This window comes from Temnothorax curvispinosus, unplaced genomic scaffold (genome assembly GCF_003070985.1).
Source record: "Temnothorax curvispinosus isolate PA1 unplaced genomic scaffold, ASM307098v1 QBEX01006268.1, whole genome shotgun sequence".
In the NCBI taxonomy this organism is placed as follows: Eukaryota; Metazoa; Arthropoda; class Insecta; order Hymenoptera; family Formicidae; genus Temnothorax; species Temnothorax curvispinosus.
The window spans coordinates 455,739-480,466 of NW_020216048.1; the positions used below are offsets into that span (position 1 = coordinate 455,739).

The 24,728-nt window shown below is 46.7% G+C and overlaps 1 protein-coding gene across 1 annotated transcript; it reads right to left on the reverse strand.

The window, feature by feature from the left end:
- Window positions 1-85: 85 nt before the first annotated feature.
- On the reverse strand, window positions 86-24,360 carry LOC112455602 (synaptic vesicle membrane protein VAT-1 homolog-like). The gene is made up of 7 exons (XM_025017613.1): window positions 23,653-24,360; window positions 11,073-11,202; window positions 9,425-9,640; window positions 5,474-5,622; window positions 5,194-5,353; window positions 4,518-4,944; window positions 86-4,405 (listed from the first exon to the last, which is right to left on the reverse strand). The coding sequence occupies exons 1-7, from the start codon at window positions 23,961-23,963 to the stop codon at window positions 4,380-4,382; spliced, it is 1,419 nt and encodes a 472-aa protein (XP_024873381.1). The 5' UTR covers window positions 23,964-24,360; the 3' UTR covers window positions 86-4,379.
- Window positions 24,361-24,728: the final 368 nt, after the last annotated feature.

The window sequence follows — 24,728 nt, forward strand, 5'->3', positions numbered from 1 at the left end:
GAACGACAACTGATATATGTTTGAAAATAAATCGCCGAGTCACATGGAGGAATCCTAAGAAGAAGAGGATGCAATCAAGTTCTACTTGTTTTTGAAGCAATCTTTAATATAGCAACATAGTCAGTCTTACAGTAATAAGCCAAAAATACAATCTATATATCAAGCTTGACGGGGAGCGGGCGAAGGTATCCTTTCCCTTCATTCGTGAGCATCTTCGGCGAGGCTGGTCGCGACTCAAGAGTCTCACAGCCGAAAAGAGCGCGTCGCTTTCGCCCGGACCCCTCGATAAATTTTACAATTTTACACAATCATAATGTATCACGTTCGCGAAATTGTAGGTCCTGCTCTCCAACGATGCGGTTTCGCATAACTAATAAGACGCACAACATTCTTTAACTTCCTTCTCTAACTTTCTCTCTATCGCGCCAAACGGAATGGTCGTAGCCTTGAGACGAGAGCGAAACTATTCTTCCAACGGCAGAAAATTGTCACTGAAGCTTGGAAACTGTTACCCGCCGCGCAACCCCCTTTCTTTTTGGCAGCAACTGCGAACAATTTCTCTTCGTCATTCTCCCGACGATGATTTATAATGTATATTTTGGCCACAATTGGCTTCAAAGATTCATTCTGGCGTAAATGAATGAGTAATGAATTATATCACTTGACGATTCTTGTGACGATAGCACAAAAAATCATGATTTTTCATTCTTAAAACTATATCAAACGCATATTTCAGAGTGGCAATTTGCGCCGATTGTCCCATGGTTTAAAAATCTTCGAGTCCTGCTCATAAAATTTACTATAAAAATGGCTTCATCGAACGATCTAAACGTGCGTCACAAAAATGTGACACGTTAAGTATGTGTGTTATAAAATAGAAATTCGGTTGATAAAAACATTTTCGCAACGTTCACGTAGCGCTTTCATGCTCTTAATTAAAACGTTTTTCCAAAATTACAATTACGTTTCGCAGTTACGAGACAGCGCTATGATATAGGGAGGATAGCGCATGATTTTTCGTCCGCTTTTAGATTTTCGCTTCAGGTAAACATTTCCAGAGTACGGCGGTCAAATACGTTAATAATCAACACAAATCAACGTAATGAACTCGCGGCTTTGTTCTCCGGCTCTTTGTCAAAGGCAGCTAATTACGCAAAGTATATCTGAAATATCTCGTCTCTCTTTCGTCGAGGGAGAAACAACTGAGAACACACAAGCTATATTACTAGCTATACAGAAAATATTGAATATGCAACATATTCGCGAGGTCGTCCTTCAACCAAGAGAGCGCAAAACATCTCTGGAAACGCAATTTCTTACGGCAGTTGTACGTAAAAGATTTGGCTGTTCGATTAATATTACTTAATTATATCCCGAAATGGCATTCCCTCGCGCCAATCTACGCTTTAAATTCAAAGCCCCCGCACCCGATCCCACGTGTAACATCTCGCACAGATCCCGGACTCTTATATTCTGACGTTCGGACCTAAGTAAAAAAAAGAAAAGTAATCAGGGCAGGAGGAAACGATCGATACAAATATATAGATATATTATAATATAATAGAGTTATTTGATGAAACATTTAAAGCCTTACAATAAAATATACAGTATGATGTGTGGTGTCGGTCGTATTATGTGTGAGCGTGTACTCGTGTACGCCTCGTGTGGGATTATCGTGTGTTATCGTTACGTGTTTAAAAGATGTCTCAAAATATGCAGCCACATTTACCATGTTTTTCGCAGTTTTTTTTTTACCACACTTTTTTTTGTCTTTTTCTTTTTCAGACTGATACGTTTTTTTTCTCGACGAGCAAGGATTAGTATTTTATGTACCTTTGGACCGAGAGATTCGATACGGCAGTTAATTCTTGGCGCGTACCGCGCGCCACTCCCGAGACGCGCTCGAGATCGGCGCGCGGGATATCGTCGACGCATACCTTCCCCCTCGTCCGCGTGACTTCCTTTTTCATCTCGCATAGTGATTTGTATAATATAGATATCGGTATACAGAGCTAGTATCAAATCCTAACGAAATCGGCTACATCAAAATTGTTCCAACGTTCCGGAGAGATATGCACACTTTATTCTGCATCGGCCAGCGTTCCTCCACCGAGGCGCGTTCCGTTGAGGACACGCCCTCGAGATCCTTTTTTTCCCTTCTCCTCTTCCTTCATCTCCTCGAGACACTCACGAGGATCCTTAATCTTCCGTTGATATTACTACGAAACCTTCTCGTTCGACAGATCATCGTTAGTAACGCGTCCTTCGCTGTTTAATCGCGCAGAACGGCCGACGATATATTCAATTTATATATCACGGCCGGTCGGAAAATTATAACTCGAAGGTTCGAAAGTCGAGGAAAAAATCCGCAATGCGGACCTTAACACAACTTATCGGACTTATCGCAGTCACGCATTCGGTGTCCAAGCGACACAACTGCGCATTCACGCGAATATGCGATAATAAAAAAATGAGGCCTTTGCGTACTTTAGACTGTCGTTCCTTCTTATAGAAAAGAAAAGCAATATAAATCTACAATGCTAATTCATTAAATTACTCTTCATGTACATATGTTGATGCAACGTCATTAAAATGTTTATAAAATTTCATTTAAACGATAAAAAGTTACTCGGAGTCTTTAAAATACTTTATCGATTCGTATATCTGAATAAAAACGACGAGACATGCGTATCGTACGGGCACGTACGCTCGGTGTTTCTTTCATTAAAACTGATTCGAAAGTCTCTTTTTCACATAGAAATAATAATACGCCAACATTCGCTAAGATAATTCTCAAAGCACCTCTGTGCCGAGCAATGTTTTTCTATTAGGCTTTTACAATTTCAAGCCATAATTAGTCAGTCTAATTACATTTTCGCTTAATTAATTCACGTTATATATTCAGTAAGTTCTTATATTCAGATTAGATATTAAATCTGATCGCTATCCGAACTTTTTAGCGCATGATAAACATTAACGAATGCATTTATCCTTAAATAGTTTTGCGTTACATCGGATTTCCAAAACTTAATCGAAATATCTTGAAAGCATCTCGTTGATATATCGTTGCAGAAATCAGTACATATCAATAATTTGAAGAGATAGAATCTCAATAATAGAAAAATACCGATTGCAACAAATGTTCAGGCAGTTACATATAGACTTTGATTTTTTTTTACTTTTCAATTTTTACGTAGAAAAATCTTGAAGGTTACAATTTTACATAAAAACTACGGAATATGAAAGAGTATGAAAAAAGAATATCTAAATTCCAGCGAAATGCCCCATAATATATAATGCTAAATATTACTCTTGACTTTCATGACTATATCGTTAAAATTTAAAAGGATATTTCATCGTGACAAAAGCATCACGATGAATAATAAGGTGGCGTAAAAACATCTTTAATACATAAAATTTACATACGAAAGTAATGCAGCCCCGCGTTTAGCTTTTTTCCACGGAAACTCTAGCGCAATATGTTATTTTATCCCATTAAATTACAAATAGAGGTAATATTATATTAATGTAAGAGATTGTTAGTATATATCATAATAGCAGCGATAGTATTCGATACAAATAGACAGAGCCAAGTAGGTAGCTGTTGGACAACATACAATTATTGAACTGCTTATTAAACTGCGTTTCTGTTACGTCATCTTCATGGTTGTTTGATAAGTACGGAAATGCTGTTACCATTTCCTAAAATGATGACAATAACGATAATAAAAAAAAGGAGCCAAGCTGCTTAATAACTATCCGGTATCCAACAGTTGTTTACTTAACTCCTCGCAAAATTAACCATTTGGTCGGTGTGAAAAAATAAACATAACGTATTCTTATATTCTGTAAACTACTGTGGACCGCATCAAGATTTTTATTTCTATTTGGTTGATTCTCTCGTCCTTTATGCAATATGCTGGTTGATTCTCCTTTTCTCGTAACTCGCATGAACTCTTAATCTCGGCGCAAATGTGTGTAAAATAGATACATGCAGATGACATACGGTAAAGAGAGGAACATCCGTTTTGACGTAAAAAGAAAGCAGTGTATAGCTTACAGTGCAAGCGATCAATTACTCGCTAAATTGAAACTTTAATTCCATATTCCACAGGTTGTTTTATCTGCTCGAAGAGACAGATTACATTTCCCTCGTTATATTATTAGGTCATACGATATGAATTACAGTTCTCTCATTGTGGATCATCTGCACGTAAATTCTACGCAATATTCCACCCATTCGTGGATTACTCAAGTCAAATTTTATCGTTCTCTCGGATAACAGCGATGGATCTCTCAGCAATAGTACTTTCCTGGGAATTCTTGATGTTTACGGGTATCATTTCTTTGTTCTTAGAGGATTAGTTACTATCGCTAATTCAGCTAGATTCCTTCTCTTTCGAATCTGAAACAGGAAGTACGAGCGAGTGTTCAGACATTCAATTCTCGACAGACCGTACGAAATAACGTAACATTACTGCGATTACGCTTATAAATTTGCCACACTGTTTTCTTACCGCTATCAGATTTGTCTTCTGAGGTACCGTTTGTCAACTCGGGCTCCTTCTTCTTCTCCCCTTCTTCCGACTCTACGCTAGACGCCTTTTTCTCCTCCTGATTCGCGGCCTTCTTGTCTTTCGCTTTGCCCTTAGCCGGCGTAGCTGGTTTGGGCTTCGGCTCCAGACTCGGATCCAGCACGATCTTACCGATGTTCTTGCGATCGTGCATTTTTTGCATAGCCTCGGGCACATCCTCCAGCGCCCATGTAGAATCCACTACTGGCTTGATCTTGCCCTCGCTCCACAGCGTGTACACTTGATTCACCGCCCGTCGAACGAACGCGTGACTACCGTGCTGGTACATCAAGTGGCGTAGATTCAATCCAGACAATGTTTTGTTTTCGTCGAACAGCTTTATGGGCGATACTTTATCGACTTGCCACCACTAAACAACAGATAATAAAACGTGCGTGAAGATGAACAGAAATATAATCCTAGGCAAAGAACAATACCCAAAAGAAAATCTTTAGAGAATAAAATAATTCGAGAGAAAGAATAAAAGTTTACAAAATCTTACAGCGAAGCATTAAAAGATACATAATACTTTACTGAGATATAAAATACTTTTGTTCGAATAAATCCCAGTGAGATATGAATTAAAGATCGAGTTAATCCACAATGCTGAGTTACGTACTGATCGCGCTGCGGAAAAGAAGCTCTTAGTTTCCCCGGTGACGACGTTGCTGGATCCATAAAGAATGTACTTGCCCATTGGCTTCAAGAGGGCGTAGCCCTTGTTACATTCTTCGCCGCATAAGCAATCTAAGACGATGTCTACGCCTTCCGGGGAGATTCTAAACAAGTGGAGACACGTATGAAAAATGTACGGAATTTCCTTATTCGATATTGACTGTACCCTCGACGGGAAGAGAACAAAAAAAAAATTAATTATTCGCGCCACATGGTTCACATACTTTCTGACTTCGTTGCTGTAGTCCGCGCCGCGTTCCAGAAGATGGTCGATAGTCCCTGCGTTTTTGAGTGCCTCATGCTTGGATTTGCTGCACACTCCGAAGATGGTGACGTCCTTCACGGTTTTCGCGAGCTGCACCACCGCTTGACCCTAAATCGGATGGAAAATAATATTTCTCTTTATCGATACGGTCGAGATCAATTTAGCGAAGATCGAGAGTCAGTCGAAGCTACGCCTACGTGGAGAAACAGTACGGACATTCTCATATTTTTTCCGAAGCTTCTTCCGAAGCTTCGCTAGAAAATACGCGAGAACATATACTTCATCGCCACCTCCTTCCCCCTGGTCTTCCTCCCTTTTCGCAACGCACGCTACTTTTTTGCCGAGAAAATCCAGTTACCCGCCGAATTGGACGGGCGGCGTCGGTCGGGCAGCTACTCGTAACGCTACGCCTTGAGAAAGGATGAGACGGGATTAAGAGAGAGGAGAAAAAAGAACGGCCGCGTGCACAACCGCTCGAGATTTTCAACAGAAGCGGCATACATTATTTCCGAGAATCGCGCTCGCTGCTTTCCATTTCTCTCCGCCCCTTGTCGAGAATTCGATACCCGGCGACCGAGCCGATGCCGAGCCGGAGCGCGCTCCGGGCTCGAAGAAGAGCATAAATGAGAGAAAAAAAGGAGACGAGCAGGAAGGGAGAGCGAGAGCGAAAGAGACAAAGACGGAACAGACCATTTAGAATCCTTAAATAATCATGAAAAGTATATTTCAGCTCTTCAATAATTATATCTCGTCCTCTCAAAGATCTCCGTCGTTTCGTCATTATCGTGTTTACTAATCTAAAAATTGTTACATTGTATAAAATGCATACGGGACGTTAAATAAATGCGCGAGATCTCCGTGAGATGCTTTATAGCGACGTTACATCTTCATCAGCGTCACTTCACGAGCCGAGACGAGCGGAAGCCTTCTTCTCGCGCGTAGAGACAATGACTTAATTAATATTAACCGATCCGCGGACTCGAAGAACAATGTCGCCCATCGCTCCTTGTTCACGCCTTCCTCTTCTCGCACCCCCGTCCGTCGAGGCGCATCGAGGAGAACGAGAGCCGCGTGTACGTAGAGACGCGATAATTCATGCTCAACGACGACAATGAGGAGCCGCGAGAAAAACGCGGCCGCGTGAAAAGCAGGCACTCCCGTGCCGCGATTTCTCGCGTATTAGCCGCGAGAAAAGCTGGTCACGTACTATACGGCGGTAAAGCTCCGGGAGAGAGACCACACTCGGTTCATGAAAAATACACCGCTTTCTGATCACGTCGGAGGACTTTCCCTCTCTCGACGAGTCTCTCAGACGGATCGCGTCATATCTCTTCCGCTCGGTCGTCTTTCCTCTATGAACAACGTCTGAGTGCTATCCCGGTATTCGGAAGGGCTTTCATGTGTCCCTCGGTCGAGACAGACGCGTCCAACACGCCCCGCGAGGTGCGGGAATGTGTTATACACAAGGCAGCGAGAACCCAAGTTTGCCATGCGCCCGCTTCATGAGAGAATGGCAGAGGATTGCCACTCAATGGCTATTTATAGCATAAAATAAACGAACGGTCGGATCGATTTCAGAAACAGCGCTTAATCATCGCTTAATTGATTCCTTCTTCAAACTGAAACTGAAGAGGCGAGGAAAAGCTCATCAATCATACAATATTTCTCGACTACACACACATTGTCTACGTGTCATAAAAAGAAATAAATGCTGCGAGGAAGTTGTTAAATACCCAATGACAATTATTTAATTTGGTGTGCAAATCCGAGCGCGATCTAAGGAACACAAGTTGTGTTCTTTACAATGACGTAAGAAATATATATACCTCTCTAAGTCCGTTTCTCGTTCATTTAATTTCAAGAACGTTTTTATTCGCGAAGCAGGAAGTATCGGAAGTCGCTGCGGAAGTCGACTGTAATTAAGCCCTTCTATAAAATATCGTTAGCCGCGGGAGATGGAGAGGGGGGAAAGGGGAAAGAGAACGTTGTACCGATCAGGTCGTCGGGCGTACACGTGGCACGCCGCGACGGACGCCGGTGTGAAACCAGCTTAAGGCCGCGCCACGTGGTAGTAACGTGCCGGTGATAGTGATGGTAGCGGCGGTGGTGGTATGGTCTCAGACGGGTGCGGTCCATGACGGTGGTCGATGAGAGAGCGAAAGGTTGCCTGGCAACCCTCACACCCCGGTGCGATCCGCACACCGGCATTCCCCGGTAGATTTCGCCTTTCGTCTCAACCGTCGCGTCGGGGGTCGTAAGGGACGGAAGGCGGTTAGCGGGGGTGGCTTACCGTTGGCTTCGGGTGTAACCTGTTGAGTCGTATTGATCCCGACGGTTCTACCATCTTCTCTTATCTCCTTCTTCCGCTTCTCCTTCTCCTTTCGTCGTTGAGACGAGAAGAGAAAAAGACAGAGAAAGAGAGAGAGAGAGAGAGAGAGAGAGAGAGAGAGAGAAGAGAGAGAAGAGAGAGAAACCACCCCGCGTGGCCAAAGAACCCGGAAATACCCCTTGGTACTTTAACCTTCTCGATCCCCTCCGTCGCCGTCGTCGTCGGCCTGTTCCAACGACTGCCATCCAACTATACCGTCGCTTTCATGAAATTTTGTATTTCATTCGCACCCCGCGAGGTGTTTAACAAGTCGTGGGCGTAGGATTTAAACTGATCTCCACGGGTGAGTAAACGAAGCTCGGCAAATTTTATTTCAGTAACCCGCGGGGGAGGAGAATTTTATTTCGGTATCCTCGGCAGAGGAAGAAGCACACAAATATTTATCGTATAAAATCTTTAGATACCACTCCCCGACAATCCCTTACGGTCAATTGACGTTCGTAATCGTCGAGTCTCCGTTATCTTCGTTCTAAAACGAAGCGTAATGAATTTAAGGAAAAACGTACGAGCGCCGCGTCTCTCTCTCTCTCTCTCGCACACAGACATACGCCTGCTCCTCCCGTAAAACGGTTCTAGGCAATGTATAAGCAATAATGTTAATGACGCTCGCTTCTCAGCTATTTAGATGCAGCGGTCGTAACGCCGCTACTTATCGGATTTGTACTGTTCCGAGTAACGTATACACGCCTCGAAGACGCCGGCCGTTCGCGTTTACGAGCGGAACATCTTTGCGCGAGACGTTAACTCGCTCATACACGTGATACCGCGATAAAGCTGTCTAAACTCGCAAAAGCGCCCCTTCGGCAGAACCGCGTTATTGTCGGCTCAGCATTTTAGAATTTTTGCACGCTAAAGGCGCTTCCGCCCGTCTACATTCTGTCGCTTTAACGATGAACCGCTGCAAAATTCAAAATCATTATCGTGCCGAGCGTTGTGCCATGAAACTTAATACAATCACGCGCACAATAGAATATATTAATTCATATACGCGAAGATAATAACATCGTGCGTTCAGTACAGGTAAAGGGAATAGCTTTTACATATCGTATATTGTTAAAACGCTCGAGCCATCATGCATTTAAACGCGCGTAATAATTTATAAATCCCTCGGTATATGTTGAAACGATGCGGAATCATTTATAATAATTACAGCTGTAGAGGGGATATTAAAAAATCGAATGCGCACGATCGAATGTAAAGACACTATCTTTAATATTGATATGCACTTACAATAAAAGGGGAAGAAAAGCAATTAATAAAAAAGAAGGAAGAAAGAGAGATACCGCATCGCGTACAATCGAACATAACAATTATGATACATCCATGAGCGTATCGAGTTCTTCAAGTCGCGATAAAGGATACGCGAGCGTGAGCAAGGAGGTGTAATTAAAAAGTCCAATTCATCATCTCTTCCTCCCCGTGTCTCCCCCGAGAGGAACGAGAGGAGAAGGAGGGATACTCCGGCGCTCCCCCGAGGATGAAATACAAATATAAAAGGAGGATTCTCTCCCGTCGACTTACCACACCGCCGCCGGCGCTGTGAAGCAGCAGGCTCTTGCCGGGCGTGAGATGGGCCAGCTCGAAGAGCAGGATGTAAGCCACGGTGTAATTCATGGTGATGGCGGCCGCGTCGAGGTAGCTCATCCCGGACGGTAGCGCGAAAACGGACGTCGCCGGGACGGTGACCAGCTCCGCCCACGCTTTGTGATCGGGAAGGGCGACCACTCTATCGCCCACCTGTTAACAAAAAAAAAGAGGAAAAACCACATCACATGCGTGTCAAAACGCCAGAGCATTTATATCGCAGCATTTCGATTCGAGACGCGAATGCCCGAGATACATCCCGAAAATCGAGACCGATGCGAGAATGAGGAACAGCTTAAAGACCAATTCGACAAAGTACCCTTATTTTCTCTAATACACTGATATTTTCAGGATTGTGCCCCACGCGTATTTACCGAATCGTCACCGGATAAGGAGAAGGTTCAACTATTTTCCACTTTGCGCCCTTCGCGAAGACGGGGCGAGCTCGTTTTATCGAATTAGGCCTCCCTCTGTAAAGCATCTTGATAGGCAGGGCGAGGCAGGAGCAAGCTGACATTACTTCCGACCCGTATGCTCGAAAGGAGCGTACTCTCCCCTCCATCTCTCTCTTTGACAAGATGAGACAGGCCGAATATCTGACCCTAAGCGTCTCGGAGAAGCTCGCTCGCCTCCTTCCGACCCCGAAAAAGACTTTCGCGAGTCGCGAAAATAGACCACCCTGAGCGTACAAGTTTCTCCATACGACGCGGACGGCGTCAGCCGGCGAAAAACACGCCGCGAAGAAATTCCGCAGGCTTGAGAGGCCAGCTCGATTCTCCCCGTATCGCAAATAACGTTAAATACGATAACGGGAGTGTGCCGCCTTGACGTTATTTACGAAGCGACCATTAATACTGCCTCCTGGCGCTTTATCACGCCGCGCCGGAGATATGAAATACTTCGGCGTTCATTTTTTTTTCCCTGACGTAAAGACGTTTAATAAGCGAAACGACCGCGAGGGAAAAGTAGCCTCTCGTTTTATTTACGGCACTCGTCGTAGAGTCCGGGAGTCCGGCCGAGGGAACGCGTTTCAAGAGCTTTCAAAATAATTCGACGTTGAACCGAACGTGACGTCAATGCTGAAAATCGATACAGGACTATTATTTCGATGCGCAAAAAGGCAAGGTCCCCCCGTCGTACGAGCGAATCGAATTAGCGCATTACCAAGTAGGCGTTCACGGATCGAATCTCTGGGCTCCGTCGAATCCACGGAGGCGATTTTACCTCGCCGATATACTGGGAAGAGACTGCGCCTTGCAACTCACAATCAGTTACACGTATTGTACTTCTGGCTGCAGGCAAAAAAGTTTTCGACGCGAGCAAATCTATATTTCCGCTCGCGCGCGCATTTCGATATACGTCATTTACCGATAACATTCGACGCTATTTACGACACGGCCATTAATCTTATTCCTTGAATACGAAGAGAACAGAGAGAGTGAGCGATCACCAGTCGACCTATCGCGTTTTTATTTTTATACCTCGTAACGAAATTCCGAATACACATAGAACTCGAAGAAGCAAACTTGTTTACAATTTAAGTTGGCGCACTCGTAATCAGATTCATTAAAAGTTTCGTGCTTACTTTGAAATTCTCGACCCCCTCGCCGACTTGCTCGATGTCACCCGCGCACTCCGAGCCCATGATGAACGGGGTCTTCGGGGGCGAGTCGATCGCGCCCTGCCTGGCCATCAAATCCTGGAAGTTTAATCCGCTGAAAGAAACGAAAGAAATTTTGTTAGATATTGCTACTAACGCGCGCAATTCAGGTATAATCTATCGGGGTCCCCGTCCAATCAAAAAAATCTCATTTCAAGCCACAAAGTAGGGATAAATCATCGAAAATTGCTGTAACCAAAACCAGTTGCAATTTGTTCTGGACCTCAACATCCGTATAGTATCATTTGCTACCATTAGGGTATAATAGCCATCGTTAACGTCACTAACGTGACGCGACGGACGATGCTGGTTCTTCGAAAATTACTATCCCGACGTCGCTGTCGTAGGCCAAGGATTTCGTTACGATTCCAGTCCCGCGGGACGAACGGGCGTGCTCGTTTTCAGCGGAACGCGGATAAGTCCCGGGAGGATCTGACCGTAAAATCCTACACGTTTACCACGTAGAATACTCTACTGTAGAATCATACAGTATGCTCGCGCTTGGAAAAGGGCTGAAATGGATACATGGCAACGAGGAGCTCCGCGCGTAAAACGCACGTGTAGTTTACCTTCGCCGATGCCTAACGGCTCGGACTGACATGGGGAGGGGGGGGTACGAAGGCGCCACGACGCCTAGACCGATGCCTGGCGTCGCACGCAACTCGCCCGCGACGGCCGTCGCGGTCGTTACTCATCGGCATCGGGAAATATTTACCATCGGCGCTCCCCGGCGAAAAGTTCGACGGCATTTCGACGGAAATCGCCAACGAATTTCGCCGAAAATTGTCGGATAAACGGCAATTCGCGTGTCGACGTATCCATCCCGCGGTTTTGCACACGATTGCGGTGCAAAGCCAGAAAATTTAAATTGCTTGGTAAAATTATCAATACAGCCGGTAAAACAACTGAAGTATAATAAAATAAAACGTAATAACAAAAATCTGATAAATTAGTAATATACAGCAAAGAAGAAGTGTTAGAAATATTACGTATATATTTATTCCATTTAGTCGTTTTATTTATTTCGAGCAAAGTCGCTGCTGTCGGAACGATCAGCTTGAGAGTTGCGAATACTTTTGTTTTCGACGGGTTGCACCGACGGTTGCACGGCGCCTCGCGCGAGATATGTCGTAAATTGTTATCAATTTACACGCGATACACCACGTAATTTCCTGAAGCACCGAGCACCACGTGATGAATCACCGCGTACTCGATGAAATCTCGTCCAAGGTTGGCGAACCTATCAGAAATGCTCATGCGCGGCCGCTTATCGCTTACGCATTATCACTTTTTCTATCTCGCTAAACGTTCTTTCCTCTTTTCACGCGTGTGCGCGAGTGCGCGCGTACTGCCTATTTGTCACGTTGCATCTAAATAAAAAATGAGAAAAAGGAAGCAGAAAGAGTTGACGATAAGTATTTCTGTTGACGGACGAAGAGAGAATGAATCATTCGCGGCCAAGAGGTATAGTTTCAGCCTCCCGCGGGTTTACCGTACTATAGACGCGTTGCAGCTGGTGCCTGCGCTGCACGATAGCCACGCGTTTCACCGATAACACAACGAAAGAAGTTTGCGGTCGTGGAACGATACACCGCGGGGAACAGAATTCCGTCACGATTCACGTGACGACGACTGCGGAGTCGCACATTGTGCCCTTTTCGAACCCCCCTTTCACGGGGGGGGGCTCTCGCTGACCGGTGCACGATATTTAATCGTTTCACCATCGATATGACGGATTCGGAAAGCGACAAGAAACGTCGAAACGAAACGTGTAACTCGACGTGTAATCGCACGTCGCGGACGCAAGTAACGAGTTTACGGGGATTACGCCTTAACGTATCGGTGTACGCAATAAATCGCGCGGATCGAGAAGCGCGCATTTTACCCGCGTGTCCAATAACGTGACGGGCGAGAGACAGAGGGGGATTTATATGTGGGAAACACGCGCGAGACTTACGGTATCGTTTACCGGGGCTGCGCCGGATAACCGTGGACGCGGTTCCGCGCTCCCCTTCGTCGAAGGACGAATTGAAGCGAAACAAGTCCGAAGTACAGCGCACAATGATTCTATTCCGCGGCTTATTGACAGGTACGGGCGTCCGCGAAACGCCAATTCGAAACACGTCGCATTGGATTAAGTCGATTCTATTGAATCCCGTCCGCCGACGCGCGGCGCGACTTATTCCCCCGCACCGCGTGCGCGCAGGGCGTGGCGGAAAAATCCATCGTTTCTAAAATTAGCAATTTTAAATGACCGTAAAAAGTATCCGGGGTCGCGCTGTGCCGCGCGCGACAGTACGAGGGTCGTCGCGGTCGCGATTAATGTAGCGAGCCTTCTCTGCAGTAAAACGCCAAGCGATATATAAAATTACGCGGAACTCCTTTCTGGGCTCTTCGCGTTGCAACATATGGTTTCAGTCCGCGCAATCCAATGTCTGTGTGCAATTGTAGCATGCAAATCGTGCATTCACAATTGCACGTATTATCGCCTAGAATGCCTAGATCGAGGACCTTGGAAATTTGAGGGAAAGGAATGATGGCGCGAGAGAATCGGAAAATTGTATAAAAATTTATATACATATATATATGTAAATAAAGTGTGTGACAGCCCGTCACGTGTATCGACGTTCCATGTAGAGCTTTTGCGTAGAATTTCCATGGAAATTCTAACATCGATATTTCGCGGCGTACACGTACATAATAAGCTCGTCGAACGCTCGACGAGGCGAGCTTTTAACCATTCCGCCGCGCGCGACCATCCATCGTTCTATCAGTCGCTAATACAAACTCGTTGAGCGCAAATGCGACAGTTAAACGCAATAAAGCGCGGACGCAACTGCGGGCGAAAACAAATTCCGTCCCACAAAGATAAAACAACAGGCAGCGGACGACAGCGGAGCCTGATGCGGCGTAATGAAATTCTGGTCGCGACGCGTCGCGCTGTCGTCGCAGTTAACTGTAGATAACGCGCGGTGATTTAGCGCCGATCGCCCGCGCCAACGCGAGACGCTTTCATTCACCTTGTAAGACACCATATTGCCGTCCATTACTTTCACAATTTGCCGTACTTAGGGTCGCTTCCGCTCCTTCCGGCGCGCCGGACTCCGGACTCCGGAGCTGCACACGAACGCGCGATCGCGCGCCGGGAGAAAAACGGTCCGTTCCGGCCGCCAGAGCGGCATTTCTGCGTACCGTCATTAACCCTTTCGGCGTATCCAGCGTGCTAATAATATCCACCGCGCGGGTAATTAGCGAATAATGTAGCGACGAGCGATAATTAAGGAAAACGATCGATTATACGTAATAAAGCAATATGAGCGGCTGTTAATCGATTGGAATTTGCTAATTTAATTTCGCGACATTGAGGTTCAGAGCTATTCTCGGTCGATGTGTAGGGAAGCTGGTCAAATATTACTTGAAACATCGAAGCCGATACGGTAAACCAGGCTAGTTTTACAACGTGGAACTGGACGAAAAATATGTTTGCCGAGTAATGCGGGCCTACTGTTCCCTCCGGTAGCCGGTGATTTTTACCTGAGGATCTCGCCGTGGGAACCAGAGTAACCATGATTCGACGATTCGCTCTTACAGAGGGACGGACGCTCGAAAAAGGGGAGGACGCGGGTACCAAGGACAAGGAGAAGGGTTCAGGAGTTACGGAGCCGAAGAAGTGCTCTCGCGGCTCCGCGATCGCTTAATTCCTCTAAATTGCGTCGAATTGAGGGGAATAATTTTCTCCATTCTTGGCAAGAGGCAATTGAACGGGCGGACCGGACCGGACGGCCGCGGCGACATGCAACGCACCCCAGGGTCACACACAAAGCCGCACAAAGCCGACGCGGAGACACGCACGGTATACAGGGTGTCTCCGATCGACGATCGTACAAAGAGGAGGAAGAAATTCGAGTTGGCGAATACAAAGGCCATTTTGGCGGTTTTGACAGCCGACTAATTAACAGTTAATTATTTCCAAACGCGGTCCCAAACACGTATAGCGTATATAACTAACATCGTTAAAGAGAAGTGCCATTGAGCGAAAAAAAAAAAACTGTGATGTCTAAGTAGGAGAGACCGTCGCCCTTTGACCCGCGCCGTCTCTCACCTGGAACGCGCGTTTTCCGCGGATATACACGTCAATCGATCGTCGTGGAAGACACCGAGGCGCCTACGGGGTCTACATAATCGTACGGCGAAATCAAATGCGCGAATCTCGCGTGACTCCGGACCGGAGCCGACGTCCGGGCGAGTGAAAGTGCCCCCGAACCGTCGCGTCGTCGGTCGCTGCGGTATTTTCTACGCGCGCGTGTCGGAAAAGTAACGCTGCACGGCGTATGTAGGTACGTATTACGAGCGCAGCATGGTGCTCCGTGCGGTATGTGATAATTTACGACTTTGCGCGCCGCGGTCATTACGCTGATATCGACGTCGGTGACGTCGTTACCTTATCTCAAGAATGGCAAGGGCACAAAATTTTCCAAATCGTATCTCGTTTTGCCACCTTGAAAGAAAAAAAGAAAAGAAAACGCGAGCAAAGCACGTTTCACCGCATGAGGAAAAAAGAAAAGGGCACGAATTAAACCTCAATTTAGGCTACGAAGGGCCGGCACGCGCGAATTGACGCGAACGCGTATGAATTATGCAGGGAACGGAAGGGACTATAAATAGAGCGGACGGGGAATATTACGCGCGCTCGGTCGCCTAGCGATTTTACTTCGCACAGTCGCGGGATAAGGCGACCGGGGCGACCGAGCAGGACGTCGTCGGCGACGTCAATATCTCTCCTGCGCCGGCTACTTCGTTATTCGAGATAAGCCGGGGCTCTGATTTCATTAACCTAAATCTTCCACGTGGGAGAGGCGGACGGCAAACAGGGCGAGACGGGGCGGGGAGAGTTAATAAACAAATCGCGCGCGAGCCACGTCGTGGATAAGAGAAAATGATGATCTTTCCCGTAGACATGGGCGATTGCGAGCGAATAAAGTCAACGCGAGGATGAAGCGTCGTTCGAGATACCAGCGTTATCGAGTTAATTTGACACGATACGGGCCAGGCTCGGTGAATTATTTATCATTGCATCACCGAGCGAACGAACGCAGGAGGGAGAGGAAAAAAGAGAAAAAGAAAAAGAGAGAGAGAGAGAGAGAGAGAGAGACGCGATGTCATCGAATACTCTGTCGAAGATAAAATGTCGAGAAGAATCCGGCCGAGAAATTCCGTCGTCGGCATCTCAGCGGCAACGGCCGCGCGCAATTGCGCCGGTCCGTTTCTTTCAGAAACAAACACAGCAAGGGTTAAGCTCGCGCGGCTTAAGGGAGCGGAAAAGTACGGGGAGTGCGAGCGGACTTGGAGAAAAATGCGCGGTGCCAATTACTGTACGCACACACGCGACAGATGACCCCGTCGGACAGAGTTTATCAATTGTTTTCAAATGGGGGAGAGGGGAGAAGTACGAGGGGACACCGATATAGAAGTTTCTCTTTGTAGCATTTTTTTTAATATCATCTCCGATGAGAGAGGCTGCTGCACTTTTATATGACGACCGACGACGGTCTATCGGTGTTCGTGTAAACCGCGACGGATTATACTCTGTGTAGACGGTGACTCGCGCGAAACGGATCGCAATCAGGCGGATGTAACGGTGAGAAAAGTACGCGTGGAGCCGATCCGACGTACACGCCGGCCTAGCCGAGGAGAGGTTAAAGCACGGATTAGTTACGCACGCGAGGATAAAGTGTGATCCGCTACGCGAAGATCTAATCTCATGCAGCTATGTTCTTAACACACGCGGCGTGTTCGATTTAGATCTCCTCTGACGTTTTTTATGCTAAGCGCTCGGGATCGAAAATACAATACGAGCTACTTCGACACGAGGCACATATCTGCAAAACGATAAATGTCGTTAATAATTATAACGCGCGAATCAGATTAGAAATGTATACGGCTGAAGTTTCCTGGCGCGGTCGACACGAGCGACCAGATGCGACAAATAGAGTTGAGTAAGGCAACAACAGCTGTGGATTCAAACCGCGTATCGTCATATATCGCTTTTGTGACTCAGCGTGGCAGTGACGTTGACATTAAGTGTCACTTCTTTCTGCGACACTGTCGCTGCCTCGTGTAATAATTCCTCGCGGTGTAAATAATTCGACTTGACCCTCAATCCCGCAGTTAAATTCATAAATGTCAAACTTATATCTTATATCAATTTGAGTCATTTTCAACCATTCCTGTATGTTGCCGTTGCTCCTGCTCAACATATCGTTAATTTAATTAACCCTAGAACGCATGTATCATTTTTTTGACCTTCTAACGCATGACTGGGGGCAATATCGACCCCACGCTTTATTTGATCGTAAAACCGGTCCTACAGAAATAAAGGGCCTTTAAACCTACATGAATTTCTTCGTTTTTTAATAACGAAGAGAATGGTATGCGGTAAATTTAATTTTACTCAAGTTTAGTTAGTGAAAAATCCATTTAAAGACTCGACAATAATGTCACTCGCTAGCTCAGGAGCGTTTTTCAAAGTTCGCCTGGGGTCGAAATCTCATGCGTTCTAGGGTTAAAACAATGTTAATTTAACTAGACCAGTAGAGTTAAAATAATACTGTTTTGCGTTAAAATAATAAATTTCAAAACACGTGGTAGTTAAAAATCACAAAATGTTATTTAACTCAAGGTATATTGGTTTAATGTCATCCTCTAATATTTAACAGTGCGATATCTAAAGTCACGTGAATCTTCGCATTCGCAATTCGATAAGCATCGCGTATATAACATCCATCGGCGTCGTTAACCGACTCCTTAGTCTTCCGATTGAGTATAATATAAATCGCGTTAGGCCGCGGATAAAAATAACCGTCTCTTTGTACACGATACAAAAGAAAATGTCGAATCCGATCCGCCGCGGTGATGCAGCGCTCAACGAATCTAATATATCGGCGATTCATATACAGACGCCAAAGATGACGCATCACGTTGATTACGCTTATTGACTGGAAAGGAACAGAAAATACTTTGTAATCAAGACGATAACCCAAGACGCGACGATTAGCCGATCGGCTTCTCCGCTTTGCCGCGCCAGCGATATACCTATACGTGAATCGTATGATGCATCGGCGAGCGTAAAACTCCTTGCACAATGCCAGGCAATAGGAACAGGAAATAACAAAAAAATCGTTAATTACAACCTAAAAAATTCGAATGTTATAATTGGTTGACAACAGGCAGTAGGCACAGAATTTCCAACGTGATGGAAACTTTGTGTCTATTGCCTGTGTCACTGTTTATTCTGCGTTTATACATGATTTCTGATTTCTATTCCTTGTTCCTATTGCCTGACATTGTGCAAGAAGCTTATCGCGTGCGATGAAAAATTCCGTCACGGGTAAACTGCGGTGGCGGCTGCTTTTGCATATTTATTTTAAGATTCGCTCTATCGAATGTCAACAAGCAATCGCGGCGCGAGCTCCCTAGATGGTACACGCCTTTTTGTTGTCCATTTGTTCCGCGAAATCGCACGCGCCACGTTTGCAAATACGCGAACGGAAAATGCAATCATTAGATATCTATGTCGCAGGGATTTTGTGTAATTCGTTTTTTTTCCAAAAATCCCTAGAGAATCCACAAAAACCGGGATATTGTAAAATGAATAAAAATTATACAATCTTATTAGGAGATATTTCAGTGATTCTGCAAAATCCTATAGGTTTTGTCAGTAAAATTGTGAGTTATTAATTTATATGATAAATTACATTCTTTCCACAATATCCCAATTTTTTTAAATTTTCTATGGATTTAAAAAAAAAAAATCTTTGTGACATATGCATCTCGCAACACAAGAGGAACCTGCACGGCGCGCGCGCGAAAAAACGCGAAAATCGGGTGGAGTTTACAACGACGTCTACACCTTCCAAAAATCGACGTAAAAAATATATGTAGGCATCTCTCTTTATTATAAGGTTCCTCGCAACTACGATATCACGCCGCGGGCGTTTCAACGTTTAAAGCGCGCAAAGAAATCGAAAACAGAAACTGGTTAATCGTGTTGTGCGGCTGCGTCGAGATAAAAAAACGATAACGGGCACGCGCAGTTTATTTTCAAAGTTTCGGGCAAAACATCTCTCTCGTTTCGTGCATAATAATAATGATTCATGTTACACAAGTAATAATTTTCCGTGTGAATCACCCGACGGTACGTATATACGCACCGATAGATCTATGGGATGTCCGTATTGATCGAACCACACCCGTATTTCCTACACCCTCTACACCTCGCTTCTCCACCCTTCCTCCCTTCCACCCCGCGCCGCCCCGGCACGCACGCGGATGTCAACGTAAATGCGTGCGCACAGAAATCGACGTAATCGTTCGTATAGCCGAAAAGCTCCGAGTCACGCTTTGATTTATCCCTAATTTAATCGTGCCCAGAGAAAATCATTTCTGAGCAAAAGAATTATTGGAGAGGCACTACATTACGCATTATTATTCGGGATAACAATTAATTTCAAGATTTCTTAAACGTCATCGTCACGATCGTCGAACAGATTGTCAACGATATAATATCCATAAAAGCGCATCCACTTCAGGACTCGGCTCGACGTCGACAGTTGCAGCGGATACTTATGCACTTTGCGATTATTCCGCGTGTGACATATCGTAACGCTACTGATGTACATTTCCACCAATGCAGATTAACTTTAATCTTGGTTTAACTTACGTTTTATCTGTTTCTAGTTCTAAGAATTAGAATAAAATAGAATAAAAGTGGACACGAGATAAGTCGTAGAGGCAAAAAATACTAAGAGTTAAAGGTCTTAGTGGAATCGGAACGTAAGAATTAAAGCTCCTGTACGTTCCGATTCCACTAAGACCTTTAACTCTTAGTAGAATCGGAACGTAAGAATTAAAGCTCCTAAAGATTCAAAAATCTAGATAAAAAGGTTCTCGAGGTTCTAACGACTCGCGAATCCAAAAAGACTCCCCAAGATTCGACGACCAGTATAGTCCAGGACTTGCAAAAGTTCCGACTCGAAATCCCCGCGAGTGGCGATCGAATAAAGCCGCGGATAATTCTTTCTCGCGCCTTATCAGCGCAGCTGGTACACGGTTGCGCGGATAAACAGGTCCGCGTGATGCTGTCTACGCGCAAATAGCGCGCGATGATCGGCGCGTAGGTAAGACACGCGCGTATACGCCACGTACGTAAAATTCCTAGCGTATTCGAAATTTATGCGGGCGAAAGCTCTCGCGCACATTCGCGTTTTTCGTGGAAGCGCTGCTCGATGAAAGGCGCCATTGTGTATCTGTCCCGTCGAGTTTATCATGCTAATGAGGTCTTAATATCGCGTTATGGGAAACTCTGAACGGATACCATTCAGCGGACGGGCGCGATACGCCACCGCGATCCGCGTGCGTGCTTCTCTTTCTCTCTCTCCTCTTCACCCCCGCGCTTTCTCCTCCCGCAGCTTTAAGGCGTTTCCAACACTCGCCTTTCATCGCGCGCACGCCTTTTTTTCCCCCCGTCGCTTCCAATTTCTTACGAGGGACGTCTCGAAGAGAGAGAGAAGGGTGTACTCCGCGGAATGTAAAGAGATTACAGAATAGCCGTGGGTGAACTCCGCTCCGAAATGTGACACAAATGTTTATATATACGTCCTCGCTTCTCTTCCTCCGTTAGAAAAGGAAACGACCGTGCAAACGAGAATACGTTATCGGGTTCTCCGGACCGCTTGAGTTTAAAACTCTCGCGGAGGAGTATCCAGAAGAGAGTCGCGCCTTCGAGCTCGCTTTCTTTCGTCGAGGATATATCTATTATACATGAAATAAGGTGGTTCATTGGACTTTATGCTGTCTCACTGTAGACACGAGCGGAAGGACTGTTTTATTCAGGAGTAATCGCCCATTTCCTTCGGCGAATAGATTCAGCATGAGTAATCAAGAACGAGATACGTAGAATACGGGAAAGTTACCCGCGAGTGCGGTCGCTCATAATAAAATTTCAATGTTGAAGAAAGACGGATAAGAAAATCTTCTATAGAATTTAAATTCCAGTTTTAAAAGTTTTGTTGGGGATTATTTTGGAAGGCAATCAGACGATAAATTAAATTTCCGTCAAATTTCCGAAAAACTTACTTTCGCTGAACGATGTTTTTTTTTTATTGGGACTTTACACAACAATAGAAAAGTATCGAGCCTTCCGCACGACAAAATAAAAAAAAATACTAGTTCGCAAATATACAGTTATTAAAAGAAAAGTATTGATCTAAATGTCCCCGTAACGATACGCGGCTTTTAATATTGCTTCCACTGTCGGACGCGACATCTTAAATTCGACATTTCCTGCGACGAATAACCCTTTCACCACAAAGGGCGCGTGTATGCGCCCAAATGGAACTCACGCTCACATGCGAGGCGCGTGGAACGCACGCATGGACTGAAATGGAAAAGAATGCCTCGGCAAGGATAAATCAAAAAAAGCAAGGGAGCAATTGCGCTCCGTTGTAAACATTGTCCACGTAATTAAATCACGCAACGAAAGCCTCCTGAATTCCCCTTCTTTTATAAATTTATGCTTCTTGGGAGCTGGAGTGAATCTGCGTCTTCGAGAGGATTATTAGTGCTTCTAGAAGGAGTCGTTCGAGTTTTCGAAAGACGGTCGCGTGACGTAAGAGGGGAAAAGATACTAGTTATCGAGGTTTTTTTTCGAAACGACAAACTGAACGGCACTTTATTTAGTTCTGTCGCGCGCGCGCGCGAGCGACGACGAGGACGAGGACGACAGGGGTGCTCGCAGCTTAACGAACGTGTCTGTAGCGGGGCAGACAAATTTATTCGCCGGCATTGGCAGCGTGATATCTTTCTATGGGGGCTATTTTCTCATCAATCCCAATAGCTTTTATAAAACGTGACTCACGCGTGAAAAGGTCCGCGCGCCATCAGCCTTTGGCGAATCCGATGTGTTCGCCATCTCTCCCCCGTGCACCATCATCATCGCGACTGGCCCTGGCCGCGCGAGATAAAGCCGGCTCTCTTTCAGGATATGATGCACACGTACGGACCAGGGTCGAATATATATATATATAGCTCTCTATCTCTCTCTTCTCTTTTTATAATTGAAAAATCAAGCCGGCATCTTCTCGCACGCAACGTAATAAATATCCGATCGAGGGCGTCGTGATTCATGAATTCACGCGGCAACGCCCGCGTTTCGGAAATTGATTAATCGATCATTGACGATCGAACATCGATCGACAGCCGCGTGCGTGCAGGCGAAGTGCATCGATAAATTCTAATATGAAAACGCAACCATGAGGCCGTTGCATTGAATCATTATTCGGGTGTGCTTTTTGTCACGCCCCCCCCCCCTGCGCTCTGTATTGTTGTTAAACGGGTATCAAGTGTCACTCGAGCGTATTTTTCGACTATTTAGCGCGTCGTCCCTCGACGCGATCGATGCCCGAAGCGCGACGTTGCCCTGCGAGAGGAAAAAGAAAAAAAAAACGAACGAATCAGTCGGGCCGTTGGGCGTTGATAAAAGTTTCACGTACGACAGTAATGAGGCGTGGATAGCCCAGGCTTTTACACATTCATGTTTCTCAATTCCGCTCCATTTAGACGATTAGGACCGTAATTATCTTAGTCGCCGGCTTCAACGAACCCGCATATCGCGCCTGGGTAACGCAGTCACCCGAGTTTTCGTGTGATTTATCGTGGGAAAGTGCGGGGAGCGAGGTGGGGGGGTCGAACAATCTGGAAAATTTACACCGACGCGACGACGCGACTCGTACGACAAAAGAGAGGAAGTTATCTGATTCTTTTGACGTCCTTTCCCCCTCGCGTCGTCGTTGCGGGACGACGAGCGCGGCGAAACGTGCGTTACACTACGACGGGCATCCGAAAAGTCGAGCCGTGCTGCCGCACCCTGCCGCGTATTTTCGTGACAAAGGGACGAGAGAGGTCCATATGGGCGCCTCGCTCGCATCTCTCGCTCCAAACGTGACCTTCCGCTCTCGAATCTCCTGTTCGTTCGGGGAGAACGGGGAATTTGACGAAAACACGAGAGGGACGAAAGTTTGCGGCGCGTATCGATTTCCGCGCGACTCGAAAATCCAGACTCGTTAACGCGAGACGGAGAACGGCGGATTATCAATCGACCGAATCGGCGAGAGTTGTTCTCTCTCGGGGAATTTCAGAACGTCGAAAGCGGAATGGCACACGGACAATGGCTCGCTCGCTCGTTCACGGACAGACAAGCAGGCACAGGCAGGCAGGCAGATATATTTCGCCGGTCAAACTGCGCGAGTTCGAGACGCGCTCCAGTGGTTTAATGGGGAAAATATGGCTTCTATCGGCGTTCCATCTAACGGCACGGTGCAGCGCTGAAGCGTGCGTGAAGGGAATATGGACCGTGGCTCTGGAGAAAGGGCGGAAGGACGAACGCGCGAGAGAGAGAGAAAGAGGGAGGAGGGGGAAAGGAGAGAGAGAGAAAAGAAAGAGAACTCACCAGGCTTTGACGCGGATGAGGACCTCTCCCTCGCCGAGGGCGGGCTCCGGCTTCCTCAGGGCCTTGACACTCTTTAGGCCGCCGAAACCGTTGAGCACGATCGCCCGCATATCCTTCGGCTCCGGCGTGGTCTTCTCCTCGCCGTTCTCCTTCGGCTTCTCGCCCTCGCCATTCTCCTCGACCTTCTTCTCGTCCTCCTTGCGCTCCTTCGTCGGCTCTTCCTTGGCCGGCGGCGACGCCGCCGCCGCCGTCTCCTGCGGCGGCTTCTCGCCCTCGGCGCCGGGGCTAGTCTCGTTCTTGTCCTCTGCCATCTTTACGCGTTATATGTGCGTTGTACGTGTCCTCTTCCTATCAGACGCCCTGCAACTCTGTGAAGCTCGCGCGACGTCCTTTACCGCGAGACTGAGGACTGAAGTGAGGACGTGAGGATACTGAGGATCTCCGGCGGCCGCGAGGCGGGGATACGTCAAGAAAGGGAGCGTGCGTCGTACCGTCCGCGATCGCGACAGACGGAGAAGACAGGGCGAGGGAGAGAGAGAGAGAGAAAGAGAGAGAGAAGGTAGAGAAAGATAGACAGAGAAAGAGAGAGAGAGAGAAAGGAGGGAGAGAAAGCGCGCCCCGTTCGTGTGAGTGGGTCCACTCGGCTTCGCACGGTATAACGTTTACAATCCGCCGCGTACGCGCTCCATGAAAGCCAACGTCGTTCTGTGCGAAATTCTGCGCCACTGTGCGAAAGCCACTCACTCGTCTCACTCTCTTTTTTCTCTCTCTCTCTCTCTCTCTCTCTCTTCGTTCGTGTGCCGGCTACGACGCGCCGCGCGCCGGCCGGTAACGCGCGCGCGGTGTTGCCGTTGCTTAGCAACCGCGCGCCCCTGCCGGACGGCCAATCGCGCGCCGCCGGCCCCCGCCGCCATTTGCCAAATGCCACGTTCGTTCGCGTCGTGCTGGTTGCGCGCGCAGCCCGGCAGGTGACGCGCTGCGTCGCGTCGCGTCGCGTCCTGTCGCGCGCGCGCTCGCGCAAGGCACGGTCGCTCCGCTTCGCCACGGCGAAGTAGTCCCGTTTCCTCGTATCTCTC